The sequence below is a fragment of the Caloenas nicobarica genome, chromosome 2 (assembly GCF_036013445.1).
Source record: "Caloenas nicobarica isolate bCalNic1 chromosome 2, bCalNic1.hap1, whole genome shotgun sequence".
NCBI lineage: Eukaryota > Metazoa > Chordata > Aves > Columbiformes > Columbidae > Caloenas > Caloenas nicobarica.
In genome coordinates, this window is record NC_088246.1 from 129,039,232 (window position 1) to 129,056,762 (window position 17,531).

General features: G+C 37.3%; 1 protein-coding gene across 6 annotated transcripts in view; it reads left to right on the plus strand.

The window, feature by feature from the left end:
- Nucleotides 1-17,531, plus strand: part of SGK3 (serum/glucocorticoid regulated kinase family member 3) — a 60,113-nt gene that overhangs the window by 39,218 nt on the left and 3,364 nt on the right. For all 6 annotated transcript variants that reach the window (XM_065627551.1, XM_065627552.1, XM_065627555.1 and 3 more), the window contains 10 exons: nt 1,360-1,435; nt 7,482-7,569; nt 9,543-9,592; nt 10,899-10,956; nt 11,761-11,844; nt 11,942-12,073; nt 14,074-14,186; nt 14,389-14,425; nt 14,533-14,619; nt 16,660-16,755. In XM_065627551.1, the coding sequence (XP_065483623.1) occupies nt 1,360-1,435; nt 7,482-7,569; nt 9,543-9,592; nt 10,899-10,956; nt 11,761-11,844; nt 11,942-12,073; nt 14,074-14,186; nt 14,389-14,425; nt 14,533-14,619; nt 16,660-16,755 (821 nt within the window). The remainder of the gene's footprint in view (nt 1-1,359; nt 1,436-7,481; nt 7,570-9,542; nt 9,593-10,898; nt 10,957-11,760; nt 11,845-11,941; nt 12,074-14,073; nt 14,187-14,388; nt 14,426-14,532; nt 14,620-16,659; nt 16,756-17,531) is intronic.

Here is a 17,531-nt window from a genome sequence, read left to right on the forward strand (position 1 = left end):
TACTCCTGGCAATCCATGCAGGGGTATGCAGCATTGTACTATTGCATTGGAGTTGTAGGTGCAGTAGAGTGAAACTTAGATATCCCTTTTCCCAAAATCTACCAAAAATACTTTCATAACATAAATTGTCACTAAATGCTCCATTTTTATTGTCACTTAGATTATTTCAAAATTAATCTTGTTTTAACTTCAAAAAAGGGACAGAGGGAAATCATAGAAACCAGTCAGAATACAGAACTAGAAAATTGCAGAATACATTTGAGCTGACGTGATGCAGGTGTTTTATCTTCAACAACATGGACAGCTCTGTAGGCTTCGAGTGGCTGATGGCGTTGTACATCTTCTGTACTGAAACTGCTGATGTTGGTGACTCCCATAGCATCTTTATGCAAATTTACTTTCCTGTTTGATGTCAGTAATTTGGGATTATTAAATACCCTAGCAAGTGTTCAGGGATTATATCCCTGAAACAATATGAGCATTTTTCTTAATATTTGAAATACAGCTTTTATTTGAAATTTAATTTTAAAATTTTAATAGTTGTCAGCAATCTGTATGTGACAGAGTCATTGGAAATTAGAGTACCATGAAAGTTAATAAACAAGTTAAATATTCTTCTTCCTTACAAATTATTGTTGATATGAGTAGTGAAAGACAGTATTATTCTGGTTTACACTTTTTGTGTTAGAGCTCTCTTTCTATTTCAGGTCCCTTGTGTATTGTTCCATATTGCTAAAATAAAAGTTATGTGTTTTAAGCTTTGGATGAGAGTGGAGATTCCGAGGATTTTTTTTTTTTTTTTTTTTTAATGTTAGAGATGATGTTCAAAATGGAAAGAAAAGCACTTTATTTAGTTATCTTTAATGGTTACATCCAAGTGCTTCCTCGCTGGATGAATTGAGCAACTTGTCCACTGCCATACCTGTATTACAGAAATATGTTGCTTGGTGGGACTGTTCATGTAAAAACTTGTGCAACTGATACCCAAGTTTTGCCTGTGGCTTTGTTTTTTTTGAGTAGAATCAGGTCCTGAAGGGCTTGCCCATGCAACGAAGGCTGCACAGGTTAGCCCATGGTGGTTGCACACTGTTCTTGAAGCCCTTCGGTGCACTTTTAATCCACCTGGCTTTCTACATTTTCACGTAGTGTTGCAGAGGAAACTGAAACTTGTTCTCTCACCTCACCTGAATGTTTTAAACTTGTGATTTTCATATGTAGAACCAATCCTATTCTGCACCAGTCATAAACCGATCTCTTTTTAACTGCTGTTTAAGTCTTAAAAACTAAATTGGAAAATAACTCTTTTTTGCAGGATGACTGATCATTCTAATAAATCTACCTTTTTTTTTTTTCTCCCAGACTTTATTAAGCAGAGAAGAGCAGGACTGAATGAATTCATTCAAAATTTAGTTAGACAGCCAGAGCTATGCAACCAGTAAGTAGTTTCATTTCTGTTTTATAAGGACTATGTAAAAGACATTAGATGTCAAATAAAAAATAGCAAATTAAGTACTTTTAACCAGAAAATGTATTATACCTGTTCAGTACTCTTAAGTATAATGAATAAACTTCAATATGGCTGTTCATTCATTCAGGAAAAATCTAAATATGAACAGTATAAAAATATTTTTGTTTTCTGAAAATTGATCTACAAATAAACTTGCAGGCAGTTAACTGATCTTAGTTGAAAGGGTGCAGATTCCAGTGTGAACTCTGTTGCTGTAGTGCAGATGTTTGTTTTGTTGATAACTTTGCTGTTTGAGGGCTCTGCTGTCACTATTACATTGCTGGGAGTAAGTCACTGCCTGCATCCTTTGGTTAGAGCAGTTCATGCATGAACTTGAACCAGAACTTGAACCAAGTAGCTTAATCAGCTTGCCTGGGTGGTTTGGGATAACCAAGCTGACCTGCCTAAAGCAAGTGACTAAGTTTGCACATAAACTGTTACACCAGAAGAAATGCGGGTGTGTTAACCTCACCAGTGGGACAGTGATGAATGAGAGACGATGTGCTGGAGTCAGCTCCAGTTAAATCTGGAGGATAGCGCTTCTGTGTGTGAACTGGTTGGGGGAGTAAACTGCATTTTTCTTGCAGTTTAAATCTATACCTAATCAGTTTAAACTAAATCCGTGCGGTTTTCTATGTTGCTTGAACTAGTGAAATGGTAAAGCTCTGTTTTGCTTTAGTGTTGAGTAAATGTCTTTAATACATATGCTTTGTTTACTTAGCCTATCTGTACAAGCTGTGAAACTGCCCATTTCCCACAGGAAAAAAAAAGGTCTAACAGAATATTGCTGCAGTGTGCAGAGTGTAGCCAGATTATTTTTTTTTCCAACAAATGAACTATTTAATGTCCTGTTAACTTGAAATACGTACTTCCTTCCTTTTTAGGAAAAAAGGAGCATTTTATATGTACTTCCTTCTAATAAGTGGAAAAAATTTTGAAACAAAGTATTTACAGTGGAATAGTTTTCCACTAGAACAAATACTGTGAGGCTTGTGGTCATAGTCAGCTTCTTCTCTGGGAAAGAACAGAAAGCACTTTAAATAATTATTGAAAGCTAATCTGTTTTGTTATATTAGGAAAGGACCCTGGTGGTATTCAGCACAATCTCCTCCCCTACTTGATTGTCAGTATGTCCAAGTACCAAATATTGTGTCTCAAAACATACTGTACTTGTTCTCCAAAGGTGAAATGGTACTTTTTTATGCACATCCTAAAATTGTGTGCTAAAAAAACCCACCAAAACTGCCAAACCTCAAATCCACTTGCCTTTTAAATTTTTGTGAGCTTTTAAAATGTTTTTACGCTCAGATGCATCTGTAGCTAAATGTACGTTCTTTAACAAGGCACTTAGCCTGTCTGATCCATCAAAACTAACTTAAAACACTGTTAAGAAATAGGTCTTCAAGTGTTTTGGTGCTGTTGAAAGTGTTTTAAATAAAGTTTATTAGACATAGCTCTACAGTAAAAACAAAATAGAGACTGAAGTTTGTCTTGTGCTGTTCTCCTCCTCCCCAGCCTTTATGTAACAGTGATTTATGTAGGAGAAAAGGCAAGCCTTTAGTTCACAATTCAGTGCAAAAGCATTTAATTTTCTAGTAATTCCTGTGTTGTTTTTCTTTTAATAACTGCAAAGTACTTGTTTTTTCTGCAGTGAACTTTTTGCAATGCTCCATTGCAACAAGTCATATTAATAATTACAAAACCTGTCACGTTTTCTGTGTGCCAATGAGTTTTACGAGTGAAGAAATGCCAAAATGTTATTACTTTGTTTTGGTGTGGTTTTTTGGGGGAGTTTGGTGTTTTTGGAAAATCTGCTAGAAACTACTCAAGGAATATGTGGTGACTGAGTCTTCACAGATAGTTCGCATCCTTGTTTTCTTAGACTATTTTGCTTTAATGTGCTAATTAAATTTGATATTAGGTAAAATAACTTCTGTAAAGTTAGTAATGTACAAGGAAGACTTTGGGGGTTATGCATTCTCACAGAACTTTAAGGAAGGCCACATTCCATTACATCTTTTAAGCATTAAAACCAGTATCAGGATGTCATATTTTTAAGTCCTACCTAGGAAAACTGTTTCACAAAAGCTTAAGGATGGTTCATGATGATATCCTCATTTCTGGAAGGGAAGGCACCTGAACATCTGAATTGAAAAGCACAAATGTCAGACCTGTGTGTCCAAGATGGTAATGTTTACATTATTTTCTGAAACATGCAGCACCATGTTTTTGGTTTTGGTTTTTTTTTCCCCCCTCCTTCTCTCCTTCAGCAGACTTCGTTCTTGGGTCTGACATGTTTATTGAATATTGTATCAAAGCCAAACCTTTCTGCTCAAAAACAAACCCAACAAAAACCTTAAGTGTGTTAGAGTGATTAGAGAGACCCTGTAATGGTTGGCAAGGATTTTCCTGCCATCAGGTGGAATAGGGGTGAGATGGATCAGTGGTTTAGACCCAGTTGGAAATTAAATGGACTGACTTCCAGCTGCATTTACTCAGTTAACTGTATTTGATAGAGAATTTGTTCTCACAGGTAGAATGCAGATGTTGCAAAAAAAAAAAAGTCAGAAGGGGTAGAAGTCTGATAATGCATCCCCCTTGCTGCCTGAATAGTAGCCGGGAGTTTGCTACTTGTGAGCACTGTGAGGCTCCCTAAATCACTGAGCAACTATTCAAATTGGACTGCTCGCCCCTTCAAATGTAGGTCTTCACTGAAAAAGTAACGCATTTAATTGTCTATCAGAACATGTACAAAGACAATCTGTTTGAATCCAAATGTATAATAGAGGATGCATTAAAGATGTAATGTCGTTATTTTTAAGTAGTCCAAAGTAGCTCCTTTATGAAAATGAGAACATTTGCATAACACTTGAAGAACTTGAGGATGACAATACCCTGCAACCTCTATGGGGAAATGAGTTATCAGTTCTTTAAGTGAGAAGTGGGGTTCTGCATTTGTTCCCTTGAAGAAAGACAGAGTGACTGGATTTTTCTGGTTTTGAAGTGGGGTGAATATAAAAATGAATATAAAACCCCTGGATTGTAACATATTGCAGTTTGTGTCAGGGAGAGCAAACCTTGCATTACATTAGTTATGATCTTTTAAAATCTTACTGTACATGATGGCTTTTTGAGCCTCTGCTTTCCGTAAGAGCATGAGCCAGCAGTGTGCCTAGGTGGCCAAAAAGGCCAACAGCATCCTGGCTTGTATCAGGAACAGTGTGGCCCACAGGACCAGGGCAGTGATCATCCCCCTGTACCCAGCACTGGTGAGGCTGCCCCTCGAATCCTGTGTTCAGTTTTGGGCCTCTCACTACAGGAAAGACACTGAGGTGCTGGAGAGAGTGCAGAGATGGGCAACAAAGCTGGTGAGGGGTCTGGGGGACAAGTCTGATGAGGAGCAGCTGAGGGAACTGGGGCTGTTCAGCCTGGAGAAAAGGAGGCTGAGGGGAGACCTGATCGCTGTCTGCAACTACCTGAAAGGAGGTTGTAGCATGGAGGGGGTTGGTCTCTTCTCCCAAGTAGCAAGTGATAGGATAAGAGGAAAAGGCCTCAAGTTGTGCCCAGGGAGGTTTAGATTGGATATTAGGAAAAATTTATTCACAGAAAGGGTTGTCAGGCATTGGAACAGGCTTCCCAGAGAAGTGGTGGAGTCAATGTCCCTGTAGATCTTCAAAAGATGTGTAGATGAGGTTCTTAGGGACATGGTTTAGTGCCAGAATTAGGTTATGGTTGGACTTGATGATTCTGAGGGTCTTTTCCAACCAAAATGATTCTATGATGCTAAAGATGACAGTGTTGGGGTTTTTTTGAGCATCCTTTTTTAAACTCTTTTCTTGATCCTTCTAATTCGATATGTTGAGAGTATTTTAGGAATAGTTTCAGTGTATTTTAGAATACCTTGAGTTAATGCATGTGAGCTAATACAGCATAGAACTGCTACAGCTGTGTAGCATTTTGCATAGCATGCTGCAATCTTGGCTAAGAAATTGCTACATTAACCTTTTTATTTTTAATTGCTACTTCTTTGCAGTGCTTTTAAAATTACAAATATGAACAATGTAACATTGATCACTTATGCTTCTGGCTGCCATGTATCGTGGAGATTGTTGAATACTCTGCAGCCGTACAGCAGCCTTTTACAATGAACGGAGTTTTTTTGTTGTTTGGGGTTGTGGGGGGTTTTTTTGTTGCGTTAGTTTGTTTCCCTGCTGTGAATTTAGTAATGGACAAAGTTACTATAGTAACTGTTTGAGATATATATTACAACATGCTCTATTTAATCAGTCAGTTGTCCAGAATAGTTAATGCTGAAAGGTGATTAAGGTCTAGTTTCGTTATTCTGTCTAGTGAAAAGCATTAACCATAACTTTTTATTCTTGGTGTTATCATATCCAGAGATTCTGAAACTTAAATTGTTGCATCATGAGCCAGCACTACTATAATTTCAAACCACAGTGATTTTTGTCTTCCTGAGACTCAGGATACAAGACAGACTCTGAAACAGATCAGAATTTAGAGTTCACATAATATGGGAAGAATTAAACTGAAATGATGGTGGGAAGTTGTATGACCAGTCTTTTTGCCGTATTCTAAACCTGAAAGGCTGATGGTCACTGAAGCAGATTTCAAATAGGGTTTAGGATTACAGAAGGTAAGCGATGGAGACTGGGAGCCTCAGGTAGCATGGGACAGGAATTAGGTTCGGTAATGCTAGTATGAAATACGGGAGCTGGAGCAATGTCAGAAACAGCTCATCTCTTGCTTCTGATCCTTACTTTAGAGAAGTGTGGAGGGGTGACATCGCTTGAAAATAGCAAAGCCTGTATATCTACTTCTGATATAAAATTACTCTGTTTTATATATACTAGGGATAAAAGAGCAGCTGCCTAGTAAGTTAGTGCTTTTCCTGTACTGAATGGCTCATGCAGAATTCCAATCAATGGCTGCTCTGAGACCTTTTCAAATAACTTCATCTCTGAAATTTAGGTAAGATTTTTTTCCTTGATAAGCAGTTTGCCTTTTAGTGAACTGAAGGAACTTGAAAGATTCAGATCATCTCTTCAAGTGGTATACAGGCTATCCGTGATACCCGTTTGCTTAGGAATTAGTTTTGCTGCACTTGCATTAATTATTCTTTACTCCCTCACTGTACTGTGATTAAGAAAGGCATTACATTCTTTTTAACGTAGAGTTGGTTAGCCTTGCTTCCTGGAGCTGCTTCTCAGAATTCTCTTCTTTTCCCTCCTTTCTCCCAATCTTCTCTCAGCCCCCACCAAGACAGAGGTAGAAACCAATGCTGAAGTTAAAATGCAGCTCCTTAGATACTGTGGGAAGCTTGTAGTCTCTCTTGCCAGTTCTTGAAGAGTAGCATTTGTGTCCTGCAGCTCACTGGAAGGATTCCTGGCATTGTCTTGTCAGTGCCCAGCTATAATGCACTCTGAATACAAAACCGCCGTCTTCCACTTTAAAGCGAGCGGAGATAGGAATGTTACTGCCATGTACCTCTTGGAACATGCGTCTCTCTTTGGGATACAGGCTATGTGTTTAATTCTGTATTGTGTTGGACTATTTCATTAATTTGGAAACGTCAAAGTGGTTTTAAATTCTTTTTTTTTTTGAAAGAAAATTGTTTTCCTGGTGGTTGCTAGCCAGTTAGAATTCATATCGTCTTCTAATAATTACCTTTTAATGCAGTTCTGCAGAGCATTTCCCTATGAAGTCTTCATGTATGTATACTTTAACATGTCAGGTTTTCGGAAGTGGATAATTTTATGTACTCTCTAACACATTCAGCAGTTGAATTATGTTGCTATAAAGGCATGTACACAGTCCTTAATTACCAGAATTTAAATATAAAACTTTGTGATGAGTAGCTCCTCCATATGCTGCTGTTTAATCGTATGCTTCCTGTGGTTATGGCTGAAAATCATGCAGATTATTGGTGTGCTAATGAAGTGAACTGTGTTTTTAGCCCAGATGTCAGAGCATTTCTTCAGATGGATAACCCAAAACACCAGTTGGATCCATCTGAAGATGAAGATGAAAGGAGCAGTCGGAAGGTAATAAAAGAGAAGTAGAACAGTCTTCTAAATTTTAGCTGCTTGAGGGAAATCATAGGTATACTATTTACTGAAAATTACTGGTTGATTTGCAATAAATCCCCTCCATGTTATTTTAAGCAAATGTGTGCCACTGTGGGCTGTAAGATTTTTCTGTCATATGTGAACTGCAGAGAGGGGTAAAAGTGATTGCTAGCTTTGTGTTGTTTCTTCCCCACTTGCTGCATGGGTTAAAGAAATACAGCTTTAGTCATAGCTTAGCTGTCACAGTTTTTGCAGTCTCTTCAAAGGCTCTTGCTAAAAACATCTGGCAAGGAGCAGGGCAGATTGAATGTTTAATCGTCTTTTTGTTTGCTTGTGTGTTGTTTGTTGTGTTGTTTTTTTTTTTTTAAACAGGGAGAGAAATATAATTTGGGGAAGAAAAATGCAGCCTTTCTAGAAGTCACTCAGGAACAAAGATGGATTTGTTTTCATTTTACATATAGCACTGTGTGAGGTCTCAACTCTCTTTTGTCGCAAAAGCCATCATAGCTAGATGAATTATCTCAAAATTAATTTACATCCTCCAGAAACAGTGCTGTTTGAAAAAAGGAGTATTTCTAGGAAGATAGAAGTGCCATATTTAAGCTTGCTTTCTCTATGGCTTACTTCTTGGCATACGGATGTGATCTTAGTACCTCTGTTCTTATTCAGGCCCTGACAAAGATATAAGAGCTGTCATTTTGGTTTGTGTGATCCACAGCAGATTTAGTGTTTTCTGAAAGTTTCACATCCAAAGATGCCAGTCTTTCCTGCTCTTTTTTTTTAAAGTGCTTCGCAGCACTGTGAACATGCAGAAAAATCGTAATTTAAAATACCGGTTTCCTCTTCCTTTTGAAAGATATTTTAAGTAATGTGGAATGTTCTCAACTTTCTGTGGGAAATCAATTATGTGTTACGCCACAACAAATTCCAAAATAGGAAGACAGCTAATGCTTAGTGACCTGGAGCATACTTTTTGATATCAAATTCACCTTCTCATAGTTACTGTAAGTGATGAAGCTGGAGACCAAGGAACAAAAATAAGCCCTCAAGAAAAGAAAAATCTTAAAACTTGGATAGTAGCTTTTTAAAAACTGTTCAGTGCCACTGCGTGATTGGCTCTTACTAGCGAATAGCAGCATCCAGCACTGCTGTCAGGGCTTCTGTAAAAATACTGGTTTTGTGATGCCTGCTAGCCTGTCCCCAGGTAACTTGTGTTTGAATGCAGTTTATTATTCTCTAATAAAGTCCAAAGCCACAATGAGGGTACAAATACTACTACTTTTTTTTTTTTTAATCAAAAACAAAATAGAGAAAATTACATAAATGGCAGTGGCTTCCTCCTCTCCCTGTAATTTAAAAATTCTGTCTGGGTGTGTACTGGTAAGATTCATGCCATTCCTGGAACTGGGTTAGTTAACCTTTAATATCAGGGTAGAAAAAGTTGGTAATGTTTTTCTTGGGGTGGGGAGAATGTTCACTTTTGTTTTTTCTTTTTTTAAAGCACAGTCTTTCATTAATTACTCTTGCATAAACACTTTGGGTTTAAAATTATTTTATTAGTAAGATCTTGGAAAATTTAGAATAAGAGATAGAAAACATATTCCTAAAGCAAATATAGAAAGGTTAAGTTCTGGATGAGGAACAAGTTGTTTGTTGAAACAAGCTTAAATTTTTCTTCCTAATCTTGTCCTCCGTGTCTGGACACAATTATTTTATTACCTTCATCCTTGAATATGATGTATATAGAAATAATTTGTGACAAGGTGATGATAGATCGCTATTTCAGCTTACAAAGTTCCCAGTCTGGATGTTAGATCTGTGTGACAATTGTGAAGTTACGGATTGAGCAAATTGGTAGAGTATTTTGGAATGAAAATTGGTTGAAATATAAGAGAGAATTATAAATAAATAAACCCACTGAAAATAAACCTCTTTGTTTCTCCCAACAGTTAAACTCTACCTCACAGAATATCAATTTGGGACCATCTGGAAATCCTCAGTAGGTATCAATTAAATTTAATTAAAATGTAATTAATTAAATTATATTAAAATTAATTTTTAAACCTGTCAAATTAGACTGAGCATAATTATTAATAATATGAAAAGTTATTTGGATATATGCCTTTATTTGTTGATTTGCACTGCTCGGGAGGAAGCAAAACATTGAATCCTGTGCTACATAAACAACCACTTTTAAAACACTTTTTCCTTTTCACCTTTGGATTTCGTTAGTCTGCTATTCTTTTGCTTAAGGATCTTATAGCAAAGATGACCTCTCTGTCTTGGGAGTGGTCACACAACTCTAAAGAATATGAACAGTTTCTGAAAACAAGTCTGGTTTCATGCATGGTGAAGGAGCAGCTTGTCTTGTTGAGAGTCCAGAGCTAGTTACTGCAGTCATAACTTGCTTCTCTATTTGATGTCTTCTGTAGAGTTTCTGTTCTCAGTTCTGTGTGAATCTGCACTTTTCTCATTTATGAGATGACAGCTATTTTGGTTTTGCTTTCGTCACAGATTTGTTCTGGGCTAACAGGAGGAAATGCTTAATAGATTGCAGTAAGAAATTAAATTCAAGAGTACTTCCCTTCAGGGGTAATGAATAGAGAGGTGTATGGTGATGTAACTGTTGTTTTGGAACTTGAAAACATGGATAATTGTTTTGCTGACAAAAATATCTCTGCATCGTATTTAGGAAAAAGTGGGGGAATCCTGGCAAATAACTGAAAGGAGAGGTAATGTGGGAAGTGGAAAAACTGAGAGCGAGTTCATATGTACACACAGAAGAGGAAGGTGCTAGGGCCTCCATCCTCGTGCTGTAATTTAAAATGAGAGAGGAATGGATGGAGAGAAGGATGGGATAAACAAAAGGAGAATAGATAACAAACAGTCCTTCCTTGCCTCCTGTAAGCCTGGGAATCCATTTGGCCTTCTGGAAATGAGAAATAAGCTCCAGGTAAAGTCCCAGGGAAACAGAGAAAAAACTTATAAGAAACTAGACTATGGAGAATAAAAGAACAGTATTGCTCACCCTTAGCATCTTAAACTTACAAAATAAAATGAGCTCAAAGGATGTAACGTGAACACTTTCCCTGGAGGAAAATGGAATTGCAAAATGAAGGGGAGTTATCATCTCGGAGGGAAAGTCTGCAGAAGTCTAGGTGTTTGGTAGAATGAAGAATAAAGGAGGGTGCTATACAGACAGTTTTTCTCACATTACAACTCAAGTGCTACACTAGACTGCTGTATACCTATAAAGCTTGTTGTTTCTACCCAGATGACCTGTCTCCTTCCTAAATATCTTTCAGTGCTAAACCAACAGACTTTGATTTCCTGAAAGTTATTGGGAAAGGCAGCTTTGGCAAGGTAAGCTTGCTTATCACCCTGTCATACCACAGTGCAAGGATGCTAGCTGGTGTCTTGTGTACTGTGACTGTTGGTTAGACTTGGCCAGAGGTTTTGGAAGTGGTCTCAGTCTGGGATGGATAAAAAGCTGTCATACTGGATCCCTGGAACTTGCTGCTTCGTTACAGCCCTGCCATTTTTTCCCTGGTGTGGCAGTTGTTGGCTCCGTCGGTCACTTGTTGGGAATAATAAAAGGGAGCATTTCCTTTTCTTGTTACAAGCAATAGGGATCCTCTGTTTCCCCCAGAGAGGAAGGGAGGTACCCTGTGCTTATGCAGCAGCTGGAGAACAGATCGTGTATTTCCCTTTGGCACGGGCTGTTTTGTCAAACCCTTAATGCTGTGGAACAGTGTGAGCAGCAGCCCATTGAAAAGTGACTTAAATCTTGATGTTCTGCAAAGGTGCAACAGAGAATCCCTCTTGAAACTTTTATTTTCAGGTTATTTTTCAAGTTGTTGTTTTCCATTAAATTATCTTTAAATCTTAGAGAACCAGCTGAAATTGATCTTGATAGAGATTCAGCAGGTCCTGGAAAATGAATGTTATAACTCAGACTTTCATGATATCACTATCATGACAGATTTTACTGAACTGTAAACTCACTCTATTGGTGACTCTATTGCTAATTGACTATATTAAAACCAGAGAAACTTAACTGCGAAGAAGTGGATGAATACTTTCCAGTTATGATGAAACTATGAAAATATTACTAACAGAGTGTGAACTGCAACAATCACATGTCTTCATTTATTTTGAATTTCACAGGTTCTTCTTGCAAAACGAAAACTGGATGGGAAATACTATGCTGTCAAAGTGCTGCAGAAAAAAATTGTTCTTAATAGGAAAGAGGTGAAGAGAAATATTCTTTCTCCACCCGCTTCCCTTCCTTTTCCCCTTAGTTACAAAATCATTTCTGTTTACTTATTGATCTTTTACTTCCTTACAGCAAAAACATATTATGGCTGAACGTAATGTGCTTTTGAAAAATGTGAAACATCCATTTTTGGTTGGATTACATTACTCGTTCCAAACAACGGAAAAGCTTTACTTTGTCCTGGATTTTGTTAATGGAGGAGAGGTATGTGGTGGTTATGTTTGGATTTGAGTCCCTCTAGTTTGCTAATTCTAAGTGAGGGGAATGAAGTTATCTTTACTATAGGCTGTGATCAGTATTCTCCCAGTTTTGAAAATCCTACTGTTATCTGCTGTTTAACTACAGACTTCTATAGCTATACAGACCCTGTTCCTCTTATCGACAGCTTTAATCCCAAATTCATGGTTGTCAGATACAAACTTTTATTATACAGTTACATAAATATACCTTTATTACAAATTGCATTGTTGACATTTTTCATCATGTCAAACTGTCTTTTCTTCTTGTATCTGCATTAGCTGAGATGCTAGTATTTCACAAGCAGAAGGAAGGAAGGAAACCGTCAACTGAATTTACTACGTTGATACTATTGGGAGTCTTGGGATTATTCTGTAGCTTCGTGTGGTCTAATTACTAATTGCTAAATAGCCTTATCATCAGGATTCTTTGCCTTGAAGTGATGCTATCTGAGAAGCCATTAAGTAACTTGAGGGAAAACTTGTGAAAGAAAGGGAGAAAGTCTGTAGATGTTTAAATATACTTCTGGAGCAGTTTGTCTTCAGCTAGGGACCTGCTGCTTTTCAAAGTACCCAGTACTTCCAGGAGTGCTCAAGAAATTAATGTATGACCTGATTGAATAGCCAGTACACATAAGAAGGTATAAAATGTTGCTTCCGTTCATTCAAAAGATTTTGTGGAAAATCAAGGGTCTTATAGACTAATAATACCTGGATCTATCTTGGAAATGAGTTGTGATTGAAGCAGCGTAGTGAAAATTTTTTGTATGAAAGGAACTATCCAATATCCAGCACACATGTTTTAAAGAAGAGCTGTATGTCATGTCACTTGCCGTGTTTTCAATTTGGTAATTTATTGGTGTAAAATGTACACATTTCAGAAGGTCTTACAGGTGCTGAAAGCAGAACAGGAAAGAAGGGTGAGACAGGATCCTGTCGTAGATGATAAAACTCTGGTAGCTGAAAAAGCACAGGAGGAGGAGTAGTTTGTTTTGGCATATCTCAAGGCTTCCTATTGTGTCACTGCAGCTGCATATACACAGACAAGTGTAAAGTATGCTGAATAAACTAGGATGAGATGTGAACTGGGGTGTGCACTAGTCCAAATTCATATGGCTTTCTGTCAGTATTTATGATGCACCTAGAGCTGGTGTTCTGACCCTTTTGAGTGTCAGAATTGGGACAAGATGGCCTTTTTCTTGTCTAGTGTACTGTCATCTTACTTAGAAGGTATGAGCAAATTTCTGGTTTGCTCTACTCTCAATTACTGGCCACAACTTTGTTTGTCATTCTCCCAGGCAAACTAAAATACAGTTCAAAATAGCTTTCAAATTTGAATGAAGCGCTTGGTAAGCTCCCAAACTTTGTAAGTGGAAAACAGAAATCTGTTTTAAAAATTTTTTAGAAGTTGAATGGGTAGTATAGTTTTATCTGTATGTTTATGATTTAATCTTTGGCTACGCTTCTGTATCTGCTCAAACTATTTGAAGCCAGACAGCTGCAGTTGAGAGAATTTGTGCATCAGCTTGGAAAATATACATCTCCCAAGGTGACCTGTCCAGATGATTTCAGAACACAATTATATAAATACTTATATACAAAACTTTGAATACAAGCACATACAGAAGTGGAAGATTACTTACTTGACACACCAGGTTATATTCTGTTAGGAGGCTATTTTGAATGATGTAGTCTTGCTAACCTGTATTCACAGCTTAGTGTTTGAATTACCTATCCATTTCTGAGCTACAAAAGAGAAGAAAGGAGGAGAGTAAAGGAATGACGAAGTCATGCAGCAAAACCAATTTTATTTTGGTTTACATTGTTGGGATTTTTTAGTTTTGTTGGCTTTTTTTTTTTAAGTGGACAGCTAAATAAAATTACTTTTTACTGTTAAACTTACATGTTACTAACCTGATTTTTTTGTGCGTAATGTTCTTATTTATTATACTATTTGCATATTTACAGCTGTTCTTTCACTTACAAAGAGAGCGTTCCTTTCCTGAGCACAGAGCCAGATTTTATGCTGCTGAAATAGCCAGTGCACTGGGCTACTTACACTCCATAAATATAGTGTACAGGTAAGTTTCTGAAATGTATTCTTGTCCTTCAGAAGTTCAAAATAGGACAAATTACTGAATAAAAACCACTACATGAAATCATCTTATGGGAAATTTTAACATAATCTTCAGCTTTCAGCTGAAGAATAGAAGTCCTTGCCTCTGCAACTGTTGCATTAGTGACTGCTGTTTTGAATTAACTTTTTTTTTTTTTGTAATACAGGGATTTAAAGCCAGAGAACATTCTCCTAGATTCACTGGTAAGTGTGCAACATTATTTCCTATGTTCTCTCAAAAAAATTTACACTTATGTGTATCCACATGTTAAGCATGTTGTGTTTTTAAAATACCACTCTTTCTTAAACAGGGTCATGTTGTGTTGACAGACTTCGGACTTTGTAAAGAAGGGATTGCAAGTTCTGATACCACTGCAACTTTTTGTGGGACACCAGAAGTATGTTAACAACTTTCCTGGTTTTTGATTAGTATTTATGACTATTATTAATATTCGTGTAACTGGAAGATCAAATATTCTATGTTGTACTGTTGGAGATTTGCATTCCTTCAACAAAGCTCTTCCATGAAACCAAACCAAAGATAAGCTTCCTGCAGATCTGTTCTTTATCCATTTTACTAATATGCAGTGTCTCCTACTTACTACCTACAACTCCCTAACTCATCTCTTCCTCCTATTTTCCAACTCTTTCCAAACATTCCGTTCCTCACATCTCCAAACTGCTAGCTAGACTCAGCTGGTGTAACAGCTGCAACAGATCTGCCAATATGAATCTACTTACCATATCCTGCCACTGATTTTTAGTAAGTTTATAAGGACTTAATATCTGTGACTCTTGAGTAAATTTTGCATGTGTGAAACTGATCTTGCTGACTGAGTTTATTCAACTCTCTTGGCTCTTTTTACAAAGAAAACTAGGCTGGAAAACTCAGAATCTGGAAGTCTTGAACACATATGAGGAATTCACTGAAATGCCAGGATTAGTGGCTTTGATAATTTGATTAACATACTTTAAATTACAGAAAAGGCCTTTGAAGGCAGTGAAGGATGAGTGAGTAGTATTAGCTGAAACACTGAAACTCAAAAAAAAGCAGATGACAACTTATCCTAGTTATGGTCAGAGTAGGAATCCATAAAGCTGAGCGGTAAATGTGAGTGTATAGAACACTGGTAAATCTGGATCTGTTTGCGAAAAGCTCTGTGGTTTTTTTCTTGTGTTCAGAGGATTAGTCTTCACACTTACCTTGGACTCACATGAATTGCAACATAAGAGGATGCTAATGCTGTTGCTTCACGTGAGTTCTTAAAAATATCAAGACTAAACATAGCAGTTGTGTATTAGCCTTTCTAATCCAAGATTTAGATGTAAGTCTTTCATAATCTTGCTAAAAGTGTAATGATCTTGTCAGTGTTTCTAAACACTGAGTTTGAATGACTTGGTGAGTTCCGACTCCTAAAAAGCTCAGAGGAGGTTGTGAAAGGTTAGAAGAAGCTTAAGTAGTTGAGTTCAAAATACTTTAACTATTTTTCATGCTTTTGCAGGGTCATCCATAGACAAAAGAGCTACAGGGCCCTCACACATACAGAAAGTTTGAGAAATACTGATCTTATTAAACTGTGAGTTTCAGTCCGTGCTTTGTCTGACAATGCTATCATCTATTCGTAAATTCAGTTTCAGAATTTGGATACTAGAATTATAGAAGCGAGCATCCTCTTGTTTTGAGAGGTTATAAACTGTGTGCGCTGTAGATGAGGACCGAGATGACGATGATGATCCAATATTCACACACAATAGAATAGAATTCACATATTCTCATGTTATCAAGTGTCTATCTTTATGCTGTAGTGTTATTAAGTTCTGAGATGTGGAGCAGATTTCTTTCAAGGCAGATGGAAACCAGTTGGCATTGGCATTCAGTGTTTGGTATCAGATGTTTATCACAAATCAGTCGAGGGATACCTATTTGACAAGAACCTCTGGCAACTCACAACTCATGCCCTCATCAAGATTTACCGTGAAACTTAATATAGGTCATACAATTTCTCAATAATGATAGGTTTGAAGCAGAACTGAGGTCTTCTTTTGTTTTTCTGTACTGGCTGGGGAGCATACGGGCTGAGGATGGCAGAACAGGCATGGCTGGTGGCCAGCTTGCTGAGGGTTATTGTCTCTGCAACAGTGCAGCAACCTGTCTGAAATGTAGTTTCGTAATAGAGGTGGCAAAGCAGTTTGGCAAAACAGTAGTGTGTGGGGAGTATTGTTTCAGCTGCGAAAACAGCTGTCCTCCTTGGTAAATAACCAGATGGTGATGAAGTATTTGCCAGGTTTGTTGAAGGCCAAGATAAATGCTTAACATTACAATTGCTATGAAGCAACTTTTCTTGAAGGTGTTTACTGTGATGTGACTAAAAACTAGGTTTTATTCTTGCTAGCCTAATTCTCTAAAATACTTTTTTTTTTTTTTTTTTAAATTTTAGTATCTTGCACCGGAAGTCATTAAAAAGCAGCCGTATGACAACACAGTAGACTGGTGGTGCCTTGGTGCAGTTCTTTATGAAATGCTTTATGGGCTGGTAGGTACTTAGTATGTGGGGGACAGGGCTTGCTTCCTCGCCTCCTCCCCATTTACAGGCAAGAGTGTTGTTAAAGATGCTAACTTTTGCAAAATATTGAGATGCTCCAATTAAATGGATGAACAATTTGTCTTAACACCTGTTTTTCTCTTTCGGATTTTGCATTGCCTCTTGATGTCTAAAGTTTTGCTTTCCAGTGAATTGCTGGACATCAACTCAGATCTAGACAAGTAGTCATCACTTTGAGGGAATGTGAGAGTGGACTGAATCAACAGTGATAATACCCCCCAAAAAACCCCAACTTAGAAATGAAATTTTGCCAAATACTGGAATAAATAGAATTAAAATACTTTTTTTACTTAGGTCTCCTAACTTTTCCACTTCCTAATGCAGCATTAAAACAAAGAAAATCTTACTATTCTGCTTCTAGTCATATGTAATCATTCCAGTAACAATCTGTTCCATTAGTTTTCTTGAGTTTTTTCTTCTCCCATAAGACCTTAAATAGGGAGACAGATTTGTTTTTCCACTCTCATGTTCTTTCCAGGCAAATTCAATGGGAGCTTTGAAGCTGGATGGCATCTGTGAGAACATGTTAGGAGGAGGTTAGTGGGGAAGCTGTCAAAGCGTAAAGATCTGGCAATGGTGATGATGGAATTAGATGTTAGCAGTGCGTAAGAAGAGGTAGATTTCTTCACAGTAGTTTGTAGTTCTTATAGAATTACTTAGTGTTCAATGCACATGAAAAAAAAATGTTGCATGTAGCTTCAAATTCA